The sequence below is a fragment of the Culicoides brevitarsis genome, chromosome 3 (genome assembly GCF_036172545.1).
Source record: "Culicoides brevitarsis isolate CSIRO-B50_1 chromosome 3, AGI_CSIRO_Cbre_v1, whole genome shotgun sequence".
Taxonomy (NCBI): Eukaryota; Metazoa; Arthropoda; class Insecta; order Diptera; family Ceratopogonidae; genus Culicoides; species Culicoides brevitarsis.
Genome location: NC_087087.1, coordinates 8,710,015 through 8,725,782, shown reverse-complemented (window position 1 = coordinate 8,725,782; position 15,768 = coordinate 8,710,015). Strand labels below are relative to the sequence as shown.

At 26.2% G+C, this 15,768-nt stretch overlaps 1 protein-coding gene across 1 annotated transcript in view; it reads right to left on the bottom strand.

Annotated features, from left to right (window-relative positions):
* Positions 1–15,363, bottom strand: part of LOC134835162 (dopamine receptor 1) — a 67,671-nt gene extending 52,308 nt beyond the window's left edge. Inside the window, exon 1 of the mRNA XM_063850032.1 lies at positions 15,313–15,363. Within this exon, the coding sequence (XP_063706102.1) occupies positions 15,313–15,363 (51 nt within the window). The remainder of the gene's footprint in view (positions 1–15,312) is intronic.
* Positions 15,364–15,768: the final 405 nt, after the last annotated feature.

Below are 15,768 nucleotides of genomic sequence, written 5' to 3'. Positions count from 1 at the left end.
TCTCAAAAAATTCGATTTTAACTTTCGACACATTTTTCACGCTCTGATGACAACATTGACAACTTACTTGCAGATAAAACCATCAAACTGAAATATAAAATTACTCTCATCATTAGCGACAATGACATTGAAAAAAATAAGAAGATATCAGGTGAAAATGTCCATTCTACGAAACAATGGGAAAAATGACAAGCTGTCGTCTATTGAATTCTCACAGTTGATTTGACACAAAAATGTGAGAACGAGAGACATTATTATGATAATTTATTTTTTTTTCGTTGGTAATGATGATGATGCCGACTACGACGACTTTGTTAGTGCGGCGGCGGCGACATCTGAGAGACAAATGCACTTTCATTGAAAGCTAATTTAATTTAATATTTCCCAAACAGTAACTTGGCAAAGGATGGATGGATGGAGAGACTGTATGAATTATCATCGTAATCATTCTTCATTATTTGCTTCATCATCGCACATAAAATGATAATAAAATCTGAAAATGAATGTCAGTAAAATGAAATTGTTGATGTTTGTATGCGGTGTTTTGGCGCAATGGCTTCATTAATCATCTTCTCGTTAAAACTCGCATAAATTCAGATTTTTTTTAAGACCTCTAAAATATTTTCCGTTTTTCATCCTATTTTAGGTGTTGGTACTTACTCGTGTGCGGAAAGTACGCATTTTCCAACCTACATCAACGATAAAAAAGTGCTGCTGACAATGAGAAACAAATTTTTGAGTTGTTGAGATGATGAATAGAAGCGCATTTTAATTTTTATGAACCTGAATATTTTTTTTCATGAATTTAAAATTAATCACGTGGTTATGAGATCTGTTTAGATCACGAGATCACGTTATCAATTTTTAAATTCATGATCTCTTAACCATTTGATCTTTCTAAAAAATTCGTTAGATAGGTCACGTGGTTAAGAGATCATGTGATTTTAATAGATCACGTGGTTAAAACAGACAGCAAGGATAAAAAAGATCACGAGGTTAGAATAGATCACGTGGTTAGAATAGATCACGTGGTTTATGAGATTTTTTTAAATCACGTGATCTACTTTAACCAAATGATCTATCTAAAAATTTGGTAGATAGGTCACGTGGTTTATAAAGATCATTTTGTTTAAGATATTTTTAAACAAAGTGATCTATTTAACCACGTGGTTACTCAAAAAGACACAAAACCATCCTCGATATCAATTTTTATTTTGCCGGAAATGTCAATGCGCTAAAAATACGCGTGTCTACCATCGCCTCGTCGTTCATTCATTCTCCTTTTTTTCCATTTATTATTATGTAAGGTAAAATGGTATTTGTTTGTGGTCTACTTAGAAAATGTTTTTTCGAAAATACATAATAAAATGAAACAAGCCAGGTAACGTGTACGAACAGCACGAAGCAAAATATGGCTTTTGCAATGTACGGGCATTAAAACATCAACAATCACCTGCAGAACACAACAATGTTATTCTGACGTTATTCAGTGCAGGTTGTTTTTATCATCATCATCATTCTCATGAAAATTAAAGTTGAACGGTACACGAGAGGAGAGAAAACTTTTTTTTTCGTTGCTTTCAGACGATGCGATGTTTATTTATCAACAACGATGCCCGAAATTCGTAAATATTGTTGTTTGAGCAAAGTTAAAATATCATAATTACAAAGGCGGTTTAGAAGAGAAAAAGTTAATTATTTTGGTTGTCTGGCTTAGTAAACGGTCAATTGCTCGAGAAATGAACTAAAATTGTGCAAAAAATTAAATTTTAGCTTGAAAAAAGTTTTAAAATAGCTTTAAAAAGTATTTTATGAGGTCACGTGGTTAAATTTTTAAAAAAGTTCGCTAAATAGAAAGTTTAAAATGTGAATTTTGCCAAAAAATTTAAATTTGCGATTAAATTTATGCAAAAAATTATTTTTAGTGAAAATTTAGAATTTCTATTGTAAAAAATATTACATAGTAAATTTTCAGGTCACGTGGTTAATATTCAAAATTTTAGAAAATTTATTTTTTTTTGTCAAAACCAACTAAAATTTGTTTCACAAGAAACTTTCAAACTGTCATCTATCAAAATCCGCCTCTAATTGAAAGAAAACGCCTTCATTTCCCAAAGTTTTTCAATTCAAAACCCACAACAAACAAAAACTTCCTCTTTCAACTAACCTCTAAAAGCTGAACAACTCACCAAAAGAACGTAAAATTTTCATCAAATTCATGACTTTACATGAAAATGACAGCTAAAATAATACGATTTCTCCTTTGATCCAGGTGAAAGTCAGTTAAAATGAGATGAAATGGCATGTAAAAACATCAAAACAGGCAGAAAACAACTCTTTTCATACAAAACACAGTCGAAAAATACCTCAATGACTTATTCATCTTTTTATTACGGCACACATGAAGTGGCATCGTGCCGCAATGTTAAATGAAAAATTTCACATATTTCATAATTTTTTGCATACATGACTTGACAGAAGACATGCACGACGCGTTCTAATGGAACATTTGATGAAAAATGTAAAAAAGGGATGAATTACTTTGGTTAATTAAAGTGTTTCTGTGTGGATTTCATGTCGTTTCAAAATTGCTGATGGAATGACAGGGCCGCAAAACGTGACTTAAATGACTTAAGAGATTTTATTTAAAAATTTTGACTTAAGCTACGTTGACATTAATTTATGTAATTTTAAGTCAAAAATGAAAAAAATTATAATTTACGATTTTTTAAAAAAATTATATTTTTCCAAAATTTTATCGAAAAACAAAAATAAATTGACTTAAGTTTCTTTAAGTCAAAAAATTTATTATTGAACTTAAATTTAAGTTTTAATTTTTAAGTCAAAAATGATAGTTTTTAAGTCGACTTAAGAGCTCAAATTTTTTCAAAGATATAAATTTTCACAAAAAGATTATGTTTTTGCTAAAATTTGGTCGAAAAGCAAAAAATGAATTGACTTAAGCCTCTTACGTAAAAAAAAATAATTTATTAAGTTTTGTAAGACTTTCAAATTTGAGTTCAAGTTTTAATTAATTTAAAAAATTTTAAAATTTAATTTTTTTTTGACCTAAGATTCTTAAGTCAAATAGTTAAAATTTTCTTTTACTTAAAAATCTTAAGTCAATTAATTGTTGGTTTTTCGAATAAATTTTGATAAAAAAAAATATGAATTTTTGAGAAAATTTTAATTTTTTTTTTGAGAACTTAAGCTTTTAAGTCGACTTAAGTTTATTTTCTTAAGCTTAAGTTCTCAAAAAAAATTAAAATTTTCTCAAAAATTTTTTCTTTCGACTTATTCTCAACCTTAAAAAAAAGTCAATAAATTTTTTGACTTCAAAAACGTTTTCTCGGCTCTGCATGACAATTTTTATTGATTTTTCCCGCAACAAAAAAGTAATTAACATTAATGAATGTTAATAATGCTGTCAAGGATCTTTACTATTTATTATTTTTTTTATCAGTCCTGATTTCATTATATTTTTCTATTTTATGTTCGGCACAAAAATCGATGGAAAAAAGCAAAAGCGACACGCACCTCAAACAATTTTTCCGTTCTTGTTCACGGAACATTTAATGTTAATAGTTGTCATGAAAATGCAAACAGGTGCACGATGCAACAGGATTAGGATGTATTACAGAGAGACGAAAAAAAAACGGAAATAACACGAAAAAACACGTGAATTAAAATTTATTGCAATCAAAATGTGCACATGAGTTTTTTTTTTCGTTTCGCTCGCAGAAATAGAGCGACTTGGTACAATAATAATGAAACAAGTTATGTGGTGTAAAAAGTCATTCTACAGAACAAATTTTTACATTTGCCCCGACTCTCGGGCCATGCGAGGCAAACACATTTTCACATAATTTATTTATTGCAGTTTGAATGTGGTTTGGCCTTAAATTATTTTATATTTTCATTGTTATTGTGTGTGTGTCGGTTATTGTTATTACAATTACCAATGGCATGCCATGTGCACTGAAACTGGTCGAATGAGCAACAAAACAACAACAACAGCAGCAGCAGTGAACAACAAAATGCAAATAAAATGACTTTTTTTTCCGTGTTTGTGTATGAAAGTGCCTACAAATGTAATTTATTGGCCTCCCCTTTAACTGCGAGGACGTTCAAGTTCATAGCACGTTCGCATGGTGACTTTTAGCGGGGTTTCAAGTGCATTTTGGAGGAAAATTTTATATTAATTGGAGATTATGTTCGGTCTGAGTGGAAAATTTGGGTAATTTCAAAAAAAAAAATTCATAAAAATTTCAAAAAAAAAAAAAAATAATCAAAAAGAAAAAAATTAAGATTTAGAAAGAAAAAAAATCAAAAAAAAATGGATAAAATTCGTAAAATATTTTGGAAAATCCAAAGGAAAATGAATTTAATAAAATCTTTTATTTTCCTAAGATAAAATTTTTGAAAAAAATCATCATTAAAATTCAAATCGACAATTAAAAAATTTTTAAAAAATTACAAAAAAAATAAATAAATAATTAATTAATTTTGAAAAAATTAGAAAAAATTTTAAAATTTTAAGCGGAAAAAATTTTCAAAAATAAAAAAAAATATATATAAAAAAAAATTAAAAAAAATTTAAAAAAAAAATATTAAAAAAAAATTTATTAAAAAAATATTTAAAATAAAAAAAAATTAAAAAAAATTTAAAAAAAAAAATATTAAAAAAATATATATAAAAAAAAATTAAAAAAAATTTAAAAAAAAAAAATATTAAAAAAAAATTTATTAAAAAAATATTTAAAATAAAAAAAAATTAAAAAAAATTTAAAAAAAAAAATATTAAAAAAAAATTTATTAAAAAAATATTTAAAAAATAGATGAAAAAAAAAGTGTTAAAAAACACTAAAAATAAAACATTTTAAAAAAACGCACTAAAAAGGAGAAAAAATTTTAAAATTTTTAATGAGAATTTTTAATCAAAAGAAATTTTTTTCCGAAAATTTAGCAATATTTACAAAAAAATATTAGCTATTAATTTTTTTTAAGAAATTATTTTTTTATTATTTTTTAAATTTTTTAAATATTTAAATTTAATTAATTTTTTTTTAAATTTATTTATTAATTTATTTTATATTTTTTTATTTAATTTTTTATTTAATCATTTTTTTAAAATTTATTTATTTATTTTTTTTAAAATTATTTAGTTTAATTTAATTTTAAATAATTTTTTAAAAATTTATTCATTAATTAATTTAATTTTAATTTTAATTTAATTTTTTATTTTAATTAATTTTTTAAAATTAATTTTTATTTATTTATTTTATTTTTAAATTATTTTATTTTATTTTTGATTATTTTTTTTTTAATATTTTTTTTTTATTTTTCATTTATTTCTTTTTAAGAAAAAGGAGAAAATTAAAATAATTTCTAATATTTTATTAATTATTTTATTTTATTAAAAAATTATTTTAATTTTTAACTTGCTTGATTATTCAAAACGCGCTAGAGCTAATCCTTCATTCATAAAATTTTTTCATACCCATTTTTACAACTCGTACATTATTGCTGAATATATTGACATCATCAGAGCCCCCCGCAGAAAAACAGCGAAAAAAAAAAACCAACAAGAATTCTCATCCATAAATAAAATAAAATTGTTTTTTTTTGCTCTTTCTCTCGCGCTCGCTCGCTCAATTTTATTTACTGCAAACGCGGGAATGAACAAAAAAAAATCTATTATTTTTATTTTAAGTGGAATGGTTGCTGATGCACGAATTCTGTGTTGTTTTTTTTTTGCGTATGGTCAGGTAAATTCACCGCTGTCGGAGTCAGGTGTTAAGTTGCGGCATTGCGTGAATTTATATGGATTTGCAAACAGGTGAAATGTGTGATTGTGGATTTGAAAATTGAATTGCCGCGAAAAAAAAAGTGTGAATTCATCACACATAAATGAAAAAAAAAGTCTGGAAGGCACAAAAAATCACATAAAAATAAATTTGTTTTCAGTTTGTTCGTGCGTTTCAAGCTGCGAATCTAATTGGGTTTGGCATGTGCGCTTTTTTTTTTATCGCGAAAAGTTCAAAGACACAGAAAAACTGCTTTTCCGCCTTGAGTCGATAATCCGCCTTTAGTTGTTTTTTTTTATGATCACGCTGTCGTCTCGTCTTTGACAAAATCCTATAAATTATTAACGACAACAATAACTGCGAGTTGTTATTAAGCTTTTATTTAGATTAACATTGATTTTTTTTCCTTCGAAGCAAACCACGTTCCTTCATTTTCTCGTTTCTGACATTGAACATTATTGGCGGTTTCACGAACGAGAAGGCAAAAAACGTACCGGCTTTGGCGAAAAAGGAAACGAAAACAGACACTCGAACGGAGTAACGATGCGGCAAATATCGCACAACAAGAAGCCGAAGGACATCCAATCAATATACACACCGACAACGAGTTATTAATAGCGCCTTGATTTGACTTGACTCGACTCGACACGGCACAGCAGCAGTGATTGACAATTAATTTGGCGCAAATTACATTCTGGCCCACGAGAGAGAAACTCGGAGAAAATTGGACAAATATTCAATTAATTTCGAGGATTATTAATACACGCGCGCTACCAAATCATGCAAATCGAGTTACTCGTGCGATATTTTCCCGCGCAATTTATTTCGTGCCAACGTTGGAATGGAAACGATAAGATTACAAACATGCATTCACGTAAGTATAAGAACATTAACAACATTTGAATAAACTCTCATGAGATAAAATTGAAATAAAGGAGAAAATCCTTCTTTTTACATTTTTACTACAAAATGTATAAAGACAAAGCAATTACGAATAACTTAAAGTGAAACATGTGTTTTTTATCATCGAAAAATCTCTCTGAGAAATTGAAATCTGAGCCTCATGTGAGTTTCTCCTACAAGACAAGTAAAAATGAAAAGAAGTTGTTAACATTTTTATGAACCTTCTTCATGTTTCAGATTATGCACACAAAAAAGTGATAATCAGATAAAATAACATGAAGAAGCAAAAAAAAAAATGAATTATGTCAAATTAAGGAAACAAATCCCGTTTTAGCAAATTCTCTCTTTTTATACAAATTCGCATTTTATATAGTCGCACAACGTTTATCTTCATGTCTAATCTAATTTTCCTCTGCTTTGTGTATTTTTTTCCATTTTATATTATTTTTTTGTATTTATTATAGGACAGTGGCGTAGAGGCAAAAATATGCAAAGGGGAGGCGTGGGTTATGTCGTCGTTAAAGCAACTTTATGTCATCAGTGGCGAGTTTTAAACTTTATGTCGTCGTGTCAGTAAGAAACGTGTCTGATAAATGTTGGGATGGGTGAAAATGTTATCATCTTATTTAATGTGGTTTGACTTTCACTGAAAAATGGAATCAAATTGGTGACAATTTTAATGTTTAAATTTTATCACAAACCTCATGAAAGAAGATCATTTAGTTTCAAATTATCATGAATATTATTTTTGAAGTTATTTGTAAACAAAGAAGGATGAAAAATGTCCTTTAAATTGTTTAATTACTGATCTATGGAATCAAATTAATGTTTTTTTAATATTTAACATCTTCCAAACTCATTTAGCAAAATGAAGATTATTTTTGAGATGCAATTGTCCTATTAATCAATATTTTTTTTACCTTGGAATGAAGACAGATGCATTGAGAATATTAACCTTGGAATCGAGCTTGGAAGGGCAAAAGATACATTTGAATCATCCGAGAGGACAACGAAAAGAAGAATGTCTTAATTTAAAAACCGAGAGTCATAATGAGGAAATTCAGAAATACAACACTTATTCGAATGTTTACAATTATGGAACATTATTTATGTGACTAATAGAATTAGAGACGAACATATTTGGAGAACTCATCAGCGCAAGTAATTTGAATCGACTAAAGAGTAATTCACGATTGATGCAAACTATACAACTAATAAAGAGCCTCACCTTAAAACCTGAAACCTTAAGACATTTTATGTTAAAAAATATTAACAAATTACATTACAGATCGTATTGACAAAAAAATTCTGTGCACTTCATGTTAAGTCACCCATTAGTTTTAAATATTTCAAATACTCAATTAGTTAAAACTTATTTTTTTAAACTTTATGCATTTCCATGATTTTTTGCTATAATTATGCAAACAAAGTTTAGTTAAACATTAATTTAATCAATGAATAACTTAGACATAGTTTTAGACTTTAAAAATTTATGCCCCTCTTTAAAATAAAAATCACACGACGACACTGCTCAACATTTTTGATTTATACGAAAAAAAGTTTCTCATTTTTTTTTTTTGAAATGCTTAATGACATTATCACAGATAATTGTTTTTTCCGACTTTCGTCAAGGATGTTTTTTTTTGATGACTCGAGGAATTCTCTTCAATGATTTATTTTTATTTGATCTCATCTCGTGCTGTACGTGACGAGTTTCTTTAAAAATGTGAAAATACAATATTTTTTTCTGCATAAAAATTTCTATATGCAAAAAATGTTGGAAAAAATGCATTTATTTTCACAACACACATTATCTGCCGTGACATGTGAAAGTTGTTAAATTAAATAAGTTGATATGATAACAATTTTTTTTCCAACGTACACATGTCAACATTTTTTAATTTAGTTTTGCGCATTTTTTAATTAATTGCTAAACTTGTGCCGTTTGCAAATGAAATGTTGTTTCTCTTGTTGCTTTTAAAGTGACAGATAAAGAAGAGGATTTGACGCAAATCTCCTCATTATGGCGCGCACAGAAAAAAAAACTCGCTGGACATGTGAAAAATTTTTCCCAAAAAAAGAAAAAAAAAACTTTTTAATTAGCTTCCATGGATTTAAAAACTTTTAATGAGCAATTTGGGGAATTAAGTATTTTAGAGAGAGAGATAAGCAAGTAATAATAATCAAATACGAATTCATTCCGGAACGAAAGCTATACGTGACACGAAATGTGTTCACGCAATCATCGTTAATAATACTTGAAGAAGAAGATTGTGAGTAATTTTCCCTATCAGCAGATTTATTTTTATTTTATTTATTTACGCGTTCGTTACTTTATTATATCAGGAGCAACAACACGAAAATTAGCGGCAAAACACACACACGCATTCATTATTCATAATTAGTGTCGATGTTGTTTTTGTTTACTACGAAAACATTCTTTTTTTTTGGGCGGTCTTCTTGTTCGGTTCAGTGTTATTTGTTTATTATTAGCTGCTCTTGTTGTTTTTGCTCATTAAATGTTCTTGCTTGAGCACATTGTATTGTGGTTTTATCTCGAGAAACTTTTCAATATATTTTTTTAATTCAATTTTTTGAAAAAGTTCTTGCAAAAAAATTATAAAATCGCATTTTTTATCCTTTGAAATTTTTTTTTTACTCAACTCGAAAATGAATTTTACGCGAATTAAACCCAATTTAATTATAATAATTATTATTTTATTATGGATTTCATGTTCACATGATAATGTTAATATCGCGCGTGTGTTTCAGAAACCGACAATAAATAAATAAATTTTCGGTGAGATGAAACCAAATATATTATGTTAGCTCTTATGTTAATGTTAACGCCATGTTTTCGGTAAACCCGTTAATTATTTTGCACATGATGAAAAACATTTCCAAGTAGGGAAATTAGATTTTCATTAATTTTTAATGAAGGTGCCTGGTACTTTCTTTGAAGATTTGAAAAAGGTAAAAGCAATTAATACAGAAAAAATTAAAAAAATAAATTTAATGAAAATAAAAAATATAATATTTAAAAAAAATTAAAACTTATAAAAATAAAAAAAAAATATATTAAAAATTAAAAAATAAATAAAATTAAAAATGTAAAAAATAAAAAATTATAAATTTTATACAAATAAAAAAAAATCAGGAAATTAAAAAATTATAAAATTTAAAATAATTTAAAAATTTTCAAAATAAAAAAAATACTGAGCATAAAAGTAAAAAAAATTAAAAATATTGATTTTAAAATATTTTTTTTTAAATAAATTTTTATTTTAAATATTTTTATTTATTTAAATATTTATTTAAAAAAGTAACTTTAATAATTCATTTAAAAAAAATTAAAAAGCCAAAATATTTCATTAAAAAATTGACTTGTTACCACTTGCCTTTCTTATTTGCGTCAAAAGAACAAACAAAAACGACAATAATAATAATAATTAAATAAGAACTAAATTACATTTAATTAAGCACGTTTATTTACCTTCCTCCCCCATAAAGATGATGATGCAAACAAACACAGACATGAAAATGATAAATTTCCCTTTCTCGGTCACATTGTGTGAACTGAGCTGAGTAGAGATATCCTTCATAAAAAAAGAGTAGAAAGTTTAACCCTTGTTTGAATTTCGGTCGCTTTGTTGTGTGTCAACCAGAAACCCGCAAATTGGAAAACCAAAAAAAGGGTTCGCTTTGATTTTGACCATCAAATCGAGGTGATGAACCGGATTTTCAGACATTATTAAATATTCATGTGTGTCACGCCTCGTGAAGATGAAAGGAAGCTCGACATGCCCGAGGCATCGTTGTCATGAATGATTAAACTTATCGACACGTAAAAGGATTTGCACAATGCGATAGATTATGGGCGTGCATTTTGCTTATCTTTCAAGAAAAGGCACGAACTGCCACAAAATTAGCATGTTTTAACGATGATGATTGAGAAAAGGAGTGCAAAGTAGCCTTGAACTGATTTGGAAGTAATTCAACACGCCAATTTCTCGGCACAAAATTTCATCCCGTAATCTACTCATCGTCACGTATTCCGTGTCTTTTCTTTGTCATACGACCTGCGGTTGTCACACAGATATCAACTATGGAAACTAATGGCATGGCATATTGTAAAAGATACATTATGAAAAATCCAATTTTTGCAAGTTAAAATATCTGCGAGGAGCAAACGAAAGAAGAAAATTTGATAAGCTTCAAAAAAAAATTGTACATTGGGACTATTTTTAAAATTTGCATTGGGATAAAATTTCAAAATGTGCATTGGGACAAAATTTCAAAATGAACATTGGGACAAAATTTCAAAATGTGCATTGGGACAAAGTTTCAGAATGTACATTGGGGATAATTTTCATCCCAATGCACATTCTAAGACTTTGCCCTCATGCACATTTAAATTTTTTTTATTTCAATGCACATTATTAAATTTTGCCCCAATGCACATTTAAAATGTTTCCCAATGTACAATCTTTTTGTTGTTTGATATTTAATCAAATTTTTATGTTTTGTTTGTCTCTCGCAGATATTTCAAGTTGCGACAAATGGATTTTTATAACATATCATGACAAAAGGGAATTACCTCAACGCTATCATCTTCATCTGCTGAGAGAAATGTCATTACCAAACACATCTAGCCGCAAGAGATACACGACATATAGCGACAACTAAAACGTGTTATGACGCCAATATGTCTGCTGTCGACCAAAAACCACTTGATGACATCTTCTTGCTATCCTCGAAGATATTTTATTTCTATCTCCAATCAATCATATTACCCCGAACATTATTACGAACAAATTTGCCTTTGACAGAACAAATCGACAAGACTTGCTTAATTGCCCGTAGACGACTGTCTCCATAAATCCTCATTTGACAAATTTAGCTATTTTATTGATGATACGTTGTTAAAGGAAGAAGACAAAAGGAGGAATGGATATCATCATAAATTTAAGTGCCATTGTCAAAGAATAATCTTCTTGTTTTGTGGCAAAGAGGCAAATATACCGACATTGATCAAAAGTCAAAAAGTCAAAAATCAAAGCTATTTGACTTAAAAATTGAGCTTTTAATCTAAAAAAAAATTAACAATTAAAATATATAATTAATTTTTTTATTTAATTTTTAATCAATTAATTGACAAAAAAAAAATTAGAAAAATTAAAGAGTTTTAAATAATAAAAAATAAAATTAAAAAATAATTAATTTGAAATGAATAATTAAAAATATTGAAAAATAAAAATTAATTTAAATTTAATTATTTTTTTTTAAATTTTTTAAATTTTATTTTAATTATTTATTTAATATAATTAAATAAAAAATTTATTATTATTTTTTTTTATTTATTTTTAAAAGTTATTTAATTCAAAAAATTATTTAATTTTTATTTAAAAGTAATTTATTTTTTTTAAATATTTTTTTCTAAATTAATTTCAGCTTCTAATACCGAAAACAGCCTAAAAAAATTTTTTCATCAACAAATTAAAATTAAAAAAAAAATTCTTTGCTAAAAATAGTCATGTAAACACGAAACCCGTGCCTAAAAATGACAAAAAATCCTCTTCTTAATTTATTTAATTATCAACATTAAAACAGTTTTTTCTCTGTTAATTTAATTTAACCTGCAAAAAAGACACGAAAGATATAATTTTGGTCAATTTAATTCAATGAATGTGTAAAATGCGAGGGATTGACACGTCCCGGTAAACAAATTAAAGAAAAACCTCTGAAATTTGTCGTTCGGTCGTTTTGCATGACTGAGTTAAGGAAACTTTTTCTTTTCGGGACATTTGGGACAACTTTGTGGGATTCACCGCAAACTTTTTCAACATGAAATTTTCGTTTCGTGTGTTGTCGATTAATTTTTTTTTACAAAAAAGAGAAACGTGTGAAAAAAATACTTTTTCCGTTTTTTAAGGAAAATTTTAAAGAATTTACATTGATTGTTTGGAATTTTTTTGAGGAATTTTTAATAAAATCATAAATAATAAAAATGTATGGATTTTTAGAGGCAACTCGAGTAGTTGCATGGCACAGTAAACAACGTTACAATAGCAATCGAGGCTCTCATGAAAGCAAGAAAATTCAATAAATAAGTGTCTTGTTGGATTTCTCTACGTAAATAAACAAACAAACGAAAAAAAAATAAAAAAAGAAAGAAAAGCAGAGTGCACGAGAGATTTCTCGAGAGAAAATAATGCAAGAAAATTTTTAAAGTTTTGTTTTCTTTTATTTTATTTTTGTTATTTTTTTTTCTTCGAACACGAGAGTTGTCTGATGTTCTTCATCTTATCCGCTTTTTTCCCTTATTCTTCGTGTTCTTCAAGTTTTTGTCAAGTTGCCTGCAGGAAATTTAAGCGCGTCAAAAAAAAAACTTCTTTGAAAAAGTATTTGTCTTATCAGTCTACCGTTATTAATGTTTTAGTGTGCACTTGTCACTTACTTCGGGAACGAAATGAAGGAAAATCCTTTTGCACGAAAAATTAACACACATGAAGTTTTGTGCTGTATTGACAAAGGATTGAAAGAAATTACTTCAAGTGTGGAAGAAAAAAAAAGAAGGAAAACTTTTCATCGCAGATTTATTTCTACTCGTACAACTTTTTAATTGTGGGCGGTTTCTATATTTAGAAAAGGTGAAAAGTTGTGAATTTTTTTTTTATTTTTTTTTTTTTTTTTTCAAAAGAATAAAAACTTAAGAAGAACGAATTAAGGAAAATTATGTGTTTATAAATAAATAAAAGCGGGCACTATCATAATAAAATAAAAAAATAAGCGACAAGAAGACAGCAAAAGACAAAGTTTTTGGCTCATATTTTAATGTTAATCTTTTTTGTTGAGACTTTTATTTAATAAATAAACGCAACACGCGCGCCAAATGCCACACAACATAATATGACGAAAAAAACAAAACAACAAAAAAATTATCAAGGAGCGAGGAATATGATGAAATTGTTGCGAAAATGCGTCGTCATGACAGTTAATCGATGGATATTTGGCTCTCTTGTTAGTGTATGATTTGTGAATTAGGTTGTGATTACTTAATTGTTATGATTTGAATTTTTTTACACGTTTTTGGTCGAAAATAAAAATTTCATGATATTTGTAAGGTTTAAAAGTGTATATTTGCTTTAAAAATTTGAATATTTTGACAATTTTTTTTTGTACCTAATTTTTTTTTTAAATTTAAATTATTTTTACATCGTAAAATTTTTAAAAATTTTTAATATTTTTTATTTTAATTTAATTTTTTTTTATTTCAATAATTTTTTAAAAAAAATTTAAAGTAATAATTAAAAAAAAAATCCATAAAAAATTCGTTTTTTTAATTAAATGAAACAAATTTAAAATATTTTTGTTGAACTGTTTCATTTATTTTAAAAAAAAATTATTAAAATAATTTTTTGAATTTTTTATTTTAATTAATTTTGACCAATACGTGGTAAAAAATTATTTTTTTTATGTTCAATAAATTTAAATTAATTAAATTTAATAAATATTAATAAATAAATAAATTTAATTAATTTTTAAATAAATTTAATTGATTTTATGTAATTTTTCAGAATTTAATAAAAATTTTCAAAATATCTTTTTTTAACTGATTTAAAAAAAATTTGAAAAAAAATTGAAGGAAAAAAATAAATTCAAATATTTTTTAAAGATAATTGTGAATTTATTAAAAAAAATAAAATAAAGTATTTAAATTAAAAACTTTCAATAAAACTTCAAAAAACTTTTATTTTTTTTAAATTTTATTTTTTAAATAAATTAATTTAATTTAATTAGATTTAATTAATTTATTTAACAAAATAAAAAATTTTAATTTTTATGAAAAAAATTCTTTAATAAAATTTTGGGTAAATTTAATATTTCTGAAAAAAAAATATTCGAGCTTCAATCAATCCAAAAACCCCAAAATCCCTTTTTAACGACAAAAACTTATTTATCCAAGATAAACGTCAAAAAGGTATGAAAATTATAACTTTCACGTGTCTCTTTTTTATGAATTTACAAAAAATAAAAAACACACACAACTTAATTCCCGTCAAAAAAAAACTAACAAAAAAACATCATTTACTGAAAAATAAAACAACAATTTAACCCTTTTGACACGTCTGGATAGTCGTTCGTCCCACATTTATTTATTATTATTTTTTTACCCCTCTTTTATGATAAAGTCTTGTACATTGTGCCCAAACACAACAAAAAACCGTTTAAAAAAATAAAATAAAATGTTACAGAATTAAAAAGGAATGTTTTTAGTCAAACATGTTGTTGTTGTTGTTGTTGCTTTGTTAAAGTTATTTTTTTTTACTCATGTACTAACGACGAGGCAACAAAAAAGGGATTGTTGCATGACTTACAAAAAAAAAAATTGGACCTACAATGAAAATGGGGTGAGAAACTGTACCCCAGAGCCTTGTAACACTTTTTTTTTTTGATAAAATTAAAAAATATCTATCTTCTTTACTGTCTTTAAGCATTTCGAGTTAACGGGTTTTTCTTAGAAAAAAAAAATTCGATTACTTATAAAAATTAAACGATTTATCACTCGAGGCTAGAATAAAGTAAAAAAAAAACAACTCACCGTGCTGTCATAATAATTCTGTAGTTGTAGATCTACACTGTTATAATCCATATTTATCGGAACAGCAGCTGCTTCATGAATTGTTAGGTGCATAAATTTTGTGTGTGAGTTGGTTATTTATTTTTTTAAATATACAGGATAATATTTTATTTATTTACTGTATTATTTATTTTTTTTACATTTCATTTAACATCATTTTGCTTTTTCATTCTCTTCCAAGATAAATTGAGTGATTTTTATTTATTTGTTTTTTTTATTTATTTAATTTTATTTTATTACGTATACATTTTTTTATATATGATAATTTTATTGATATTTTATTAAATCATCAATTTACCCTAACTCACACCGATACAATAATTAAAAATTAATTTTCTAACATTATCACTAAAATTTCATATGCACATATTTTGTTGTGGCAAATTATGCTCGGCTTTTAATTTTCTCTCGCGTCAG